The sequence below is a fragment of the Lipotes vexillifer genome, unplaced genomic scaffold, assembly GCF_000442215.2.
Source record: "Lipotes vexillifer unplaced genomic scaffold, Lipotes_vexillifer_v1.1 scaffold79, whole genome shotgun sequence".
NCBI classification, from domain to species: Eukaryota; Metazoa; Chordata; class Mammalia; order Artiodactyla; family Lipotidae; genus Lipotes; species Lipotes vexillifer.
The window spans coordinates 1652729-1657996 of NW_006775678.1; the positions used below are offsets into that span (position 1 = coordinate 1652729).

Below are 5268 nucleotides of genomic sequence, written 5' to 3' on the forward strand. Positions count from 1 at the left end.
AGGGAAAGTTCTCAGTTTAGAAGGTGCTGAGGCTGGGCATGCCTTCAAGTCCTGACACTCGCCTAGATAAAGGACAAAGAAATGAAAACTGCACGGGGACTCATAGGGCTGGTAGGGCTTCAGCTACTTTTGCTGATGCGAAATCACACCAAATTGTGAAAAAGATTTGTGATGGTAAAAGGGTCTTTACAGCTCACCTAACCCAACACCTCTGTGTCTACAGAGGAGGAAACTGAGATCCAGAGAGCTGTCCAATGACACCCAGCTGGTAGATGCTGAAGCGGCTCTGGTTACCAGCTCTCCTACCTTCCAAGCCAAGGAACTTCCCGTTGCATCACAGCTGCTGCAGAGATGAATCCGGGACGCTTGCTTTTGTTGCCTGAATCATCAAAACCAGCCCCCCATCTTCTCAGGGGCCCAACACTTGAGTAATGATTCTAACGTTCAAGGCATAGAACGTGCCTGTCCTTTCCCATAATTTTAATTATGTGTACGAATTACTCCCCTCACTCCCTAACCCCCGACGCCCTTGGTTACCGGTGTTGGAATGTTTTTCTTAATAAAACACTAAAACCAAACGTGAGTCCTCTGTGCCTGTGTGGTGAATTCAGTAGAGACCAGTCCCTGAAAATTAAATACTGAGAAATTCTAGAATGCTGCTGCTGTGGGCGCGGCACTTGGGATACAATAGAAACAGTGGGACTGTTTTAGTTTTTAAAACTATGTGGGGACTTCCCTGGCGGTCCAGTGGTGAAGACTCCGCGCTTCCACTGCAGGGGGCGTGGGTTCCATCCCTGGTGGGGGAACTAAGGTCCCTCATGCCTCGCAGCACGGCACCCCCCGCCAAAAAACCCAAACTAAGTGAGTTGTGGTGTTTCAAGAAAGCTCAGCCTTATAACCACTAGACGTTCTTACTGATTAAACAGAAGGACACTGCCCATTTAAATCACTGTAAGCAGGAACAAACTCTCTCTCTGGAGGGCAGAATGGAAGAGTATCGGCCTGTTTTCACTCATTAGATGCTCTGTAGTCGACAGCCAACAGCTCCCCGCCTCTGGCTTTGGCTGCTTCCTCTGGCGATGACAACATCCTCGCCTGAAAGTCGACCAGATGACTTACCAACTTTGGGCCCCAGGGCTCTCAGCTCTTTGATGCTAATAAGTTAGAACTTTCCTGTTTTTTTTTTTTTTTTTCAGGACACCGTCATCTGTGAGATGCTTATAAGTGTTTCTTCAGAAAATAATTTTGGGAAGTGCAGGTTTCATCAAAATTAACATCTTTTAATGGCAACCTCAGAGCTTCCAACGCACTCACGTTATGAATCCCTCCAGAAGTTGGTGCAGTAATGCATTCTCCCCCGAACACCTGAACACAGAACCTTTCAAACAAAGAAAGGCTAATTAACACTTCCCAGGACCCCAAAGTCCTATAGACGACAACATGGGGAAATGCTGTAATAAATGGTTGATAAAATATGTCTTTAAATGACAGTAATAGTACAGAAGGTACAAAACCAATTAATATTTAAGAATGCTCAGATTTTTTTACTGAATTCTTAGCCTTAGAAGTCAAAATGGTTATCACTTAAATTCTTGACCTCTTATACTGAAAATTGTTCTAAAGAAGCACAATTCATCTCTCAGGAAAGGAAAGAGAGGAGTGTGGTCGCAGGACCGACTCAGCACAAGAGACCGCTAATATCAAAGCTGCAGTGGGACCTTCCCATGCCCTGACCCTTGGGCTGGGCTCCTTTCTGGGTCCACACTGTCCAAGAGCGAGGCAGGGGGTGAGCACGTCCCACGAAGGCCCCACCTTGTCACTGCCTTTGGCTGAGACCCATTCCTGGGGTACCACACAGTAAGCAGGGTGACTTCAGAGGGATGAGGCTGGGAAAACTAGGAATTAGTGCAAGAGGTGGAGGCCACCTGAGACCAAAGAAGTAGATGCAGTGTATAAAGTCTTCCCCTAGGCTCTGGAAATTCCATCCGACTCCTGCGGTCTCTGCTAGTTAAGGTCGGGTCTCTGAGCAGACCGCTCTACCCCACCAGGTGGGAGGTGCTCACAGGGGGCCGGCTTCCTACTATTTAGAGATCCCCACCGTCTAACCCCACCCCGATACTCAGCAGTTGTTGCTGCCACCCCTGCGGTTTCCACTAGATTGGGTTGCTCAAGGCTGCCCTTCACGCCCAGGTAAACGGGATTTCACCTGAATAGAAATATGAGGCAAAGACACAACAGGGTTACGAGGTTGAGGACCCCTCGGCCCAAGCCCACGGGCTCCCTGGCCTGGAGCACAGCTGGAAATCCAATTCCAAAATGAAAAATTAGAAAGCTGCTTTCTTCTTGCTAACTCTCAAGTCAGCCCATCACTAATATATCAGTGGCTAAAAATCTGCACCTCATTTTTCAGTGAGATTCTTCCTTTCAACGAAGGACATAATCTAAGAGGTAAGTTACACATCCCCCTCCCCCAAGCCTTCTCCACCACGGGACAAAAGTGAAGAGATTTTAATCCTGAGTAATAATTAAAAAGTGGTCGAAAAATGTTTTGAAAATGTCTGAAAAATGCCCAAAAGACTGATTACCCCTGCTTTTAAGCACCTCTGGGTGCCCAGGTCCCACATGCTTCAGGCTTTAAAGACTGTCACACTAAGCTCTCTGAGTCATTCCAATGACCCCAAGCTGCCCAAGCCTGAGCTGACTGCGAGCCGACCTTTCGCGTTCCTTCTAATGCATGGTGGCTTCCTCATGACTCAACCCGCTTGCTCCTCAGGATTTGCTTTGTAGTTTTTCCACGTGAGACAGCTGGTCCCCAGCTGTTTGCTGTCCTCAGCTGATGGCAACGGCCTTCCACCCTTTTGTGAATCTCAGGTTACACGGAAGAACCGCGATCTCTTGAGCGCCCAGCAGTTCTGGTCCTTCCATTCCCCTGCATTTCTTGGTAGAGATGATTTGCCCTGGGAGCCCCTCGCCACCCAGAGATGGCCCACGCCCAGCTAACCTCTCCCAACAGACGACAGTGTTCCTGCCACTTTCCCCTCCCGAGGAGTCAGAGCTGAACTCTGAGCTCAGGAGGATGACAGCAGCTTTCTGGCCTACAAGGGTTGGAGATACAGGAATGCCTTTTCCTTCCTCTCTGGCCTACAAGGGTTGGAGATACAGGAATGCCTTTTCCTTCCTCCCTCCCCTCCTCCCCTCCACACTTAAATAAGGCAATGACCCAACATTCAAGCTGATCACATGCCTAAGTGATCAGACATCTCGGTTGAAAATAATGTAAAGCAGCTTCTCAAACTCTGCGAAGAAAGGCCACCTTCTAATAGTTCTCCACGTCAGGGTGGACTGGGCTTGCTAAATACAATAAAAATGAACGACTGCAAAGTGCTTCTCAACACTCTCAACTTCTGTTTTTTTTATCTGAACATGAACCAAATAACAGCTCATGGGCAGGCACGGGGCCACAGACTATACTTTCAGTAGCGCTGAAATGGATTGCTGCGTTACACAGAAGTGTTTCATGTTTCTATCCAGCCCCCCTTTTCTTTTCCTTGAGAGAATCCAGTGTTTCTGGCCTCATCTCTGCTCCTCCTTGTTTGATCTCAGCTTGTAACTAAGTTTCACCGATCTGTCCATGAGCACACCACACCTCCACGCTTGGTGCAGAGCTTCTCCCAGTACAAAACCAGCCGCACGCCTTGCTGCTAGCAGGCAGCTCTTTCACTAGTTCTCTAGGGGTCTGACCTTCTACCTTTCTCTTACCCAGATCCCACCTACCATTCATACAAATGCCCCTTCCTGCCCATTGCTTCCTGAGGAAGCCTACTGGGTTTCCAAGTGCCTGCCTGCCTGCCCATCCCTCCCCTCCCTCCCTCCAATTAGGGGGATAATTTTACTTGCCCTACTCACCAGTGTCGTTGGGGTATTTGTCTCCCTTGGTGCACGTCCTCCCATCGTCCTCCTGGATGTAGCCCTCCCGGCACTCACAGCGGTAGCTGCCCAAGGTGTTGATGCAGATGTGCGCACACAGCGTCTCGTTGCTGGTGGCACACTCGTCGATATCTGGGTTTGAACCAAATGCAGAGAACACTAAGACAGTTTCAGAGAGATCACTTCCAACACAACAGGCGACCTTAGGCTTGGCCCTTCTGTTAATGTCTGCAAAGGACACTCTGCCAGACCTCTGTTACCGAAGCCTGGAACAAAGCAGGAAGCTAGAGATGTGGGCCATTCGTGACAAGAGCACTTCAGGCAGTGTCACCATTGTTACAAACTGATCAGTGATGGGGCTCCTGGTTGTGGCTCTGCCACCACCAATTCTCGTGGCTTGGTGCAGGCACTGCTAGTCTCCGAAGTTCTCACTATAGAAGATGGCAGTGAAGCCTGCCCTAAATACTTCTGCAGGGCTCCCTGGAAGAGGAAATGAGATAACAGATGGCAACACATTTTGGAAAACGACTATTGTAGAAATGATTTCCTGCAAAGACCCTAGTATGCTGAGGGTTTTTATGTTCCCTTTACGACCAGAGGTTCCTAACAGCATGGTGGTGACCTAAGGCCACTAGGAATGGCTCCTTCCCAGTTAGGAGACGTGATGATACCTGGGAAAAGGCACTTCTGATAAAAGAAAATAGTCATAATGGGTCTAACGGAGAGCGTTTTCCCCAGGAAATTTCAGCCCCATCCATGACCCAAACAGACCCCTCCTGAGTGGTGGAAATGAGCCACGACACCATCAAACAAGTAACCAGAGAAAGTCCACGTGAACTGTGCACATCACAGACTTGCCCCCCTACTGAACGGGTGGAAACAAAGCCATTTCCCAGCAGGGGAAGAGAAGGAGGCCCAAACCCATTTCCCGCTCACTGGCTGAAGATACCGGGTGGCGGCCAGGACACACAGCCCCAGACTGTGCACATGTGGCCAGCGGACAGAGCCCAACCTTGCGCTCCAGGATGCTGACAACGTCCTAGCCACTCCCTGGATAAGCTGCCTGGGACCCACCCCTGGAAGGCCCTGTGTGCCCACGAGGAGCATGTGGTCATCTGGATGTTCCCCTGGCAGTTCATACTATGCATACTATGTCACCCGTAAGCTAAGATGTCACAGCTGGCACCTCCCCTGCAATTCCTCAGGCTGGCCACGTCTGTCCACGTGCCCCTGCCTTCAACCTAAGGGCAAGGCTGCCTCTACTGTCCACAGGAGGAAGGACAAGGTTGAAAGGAGAGAGAAACAGGTGGGACTTTTTTTTTTTTTTTTTTTTTTTTTTTG

The 5268-nt window shown here is 49.4% G+C and overlaps 1 protein-coding gene across 1 annotated transcript in view; it reads right to left on the bottom strand.

Moving 5' to 3' along the window:
• Positions 1-5268, bottom strand: part of CCBE1 (collagen and calcium binding EGF domains 1) — a 238566-nt gene that overhangs the window by 24213 nt on the left and 209085 nt on the right. Inside the window, exon 5 of the mRNA XM_007450120.1 lies at positions 3907-4059. Coding sequence (XP_007450182.1) covers positions 3907-4059 — 153 coding nt within the window. The remainder of the gene's footprint in view (positions 1-3906; positions 4060-5268) is intronic.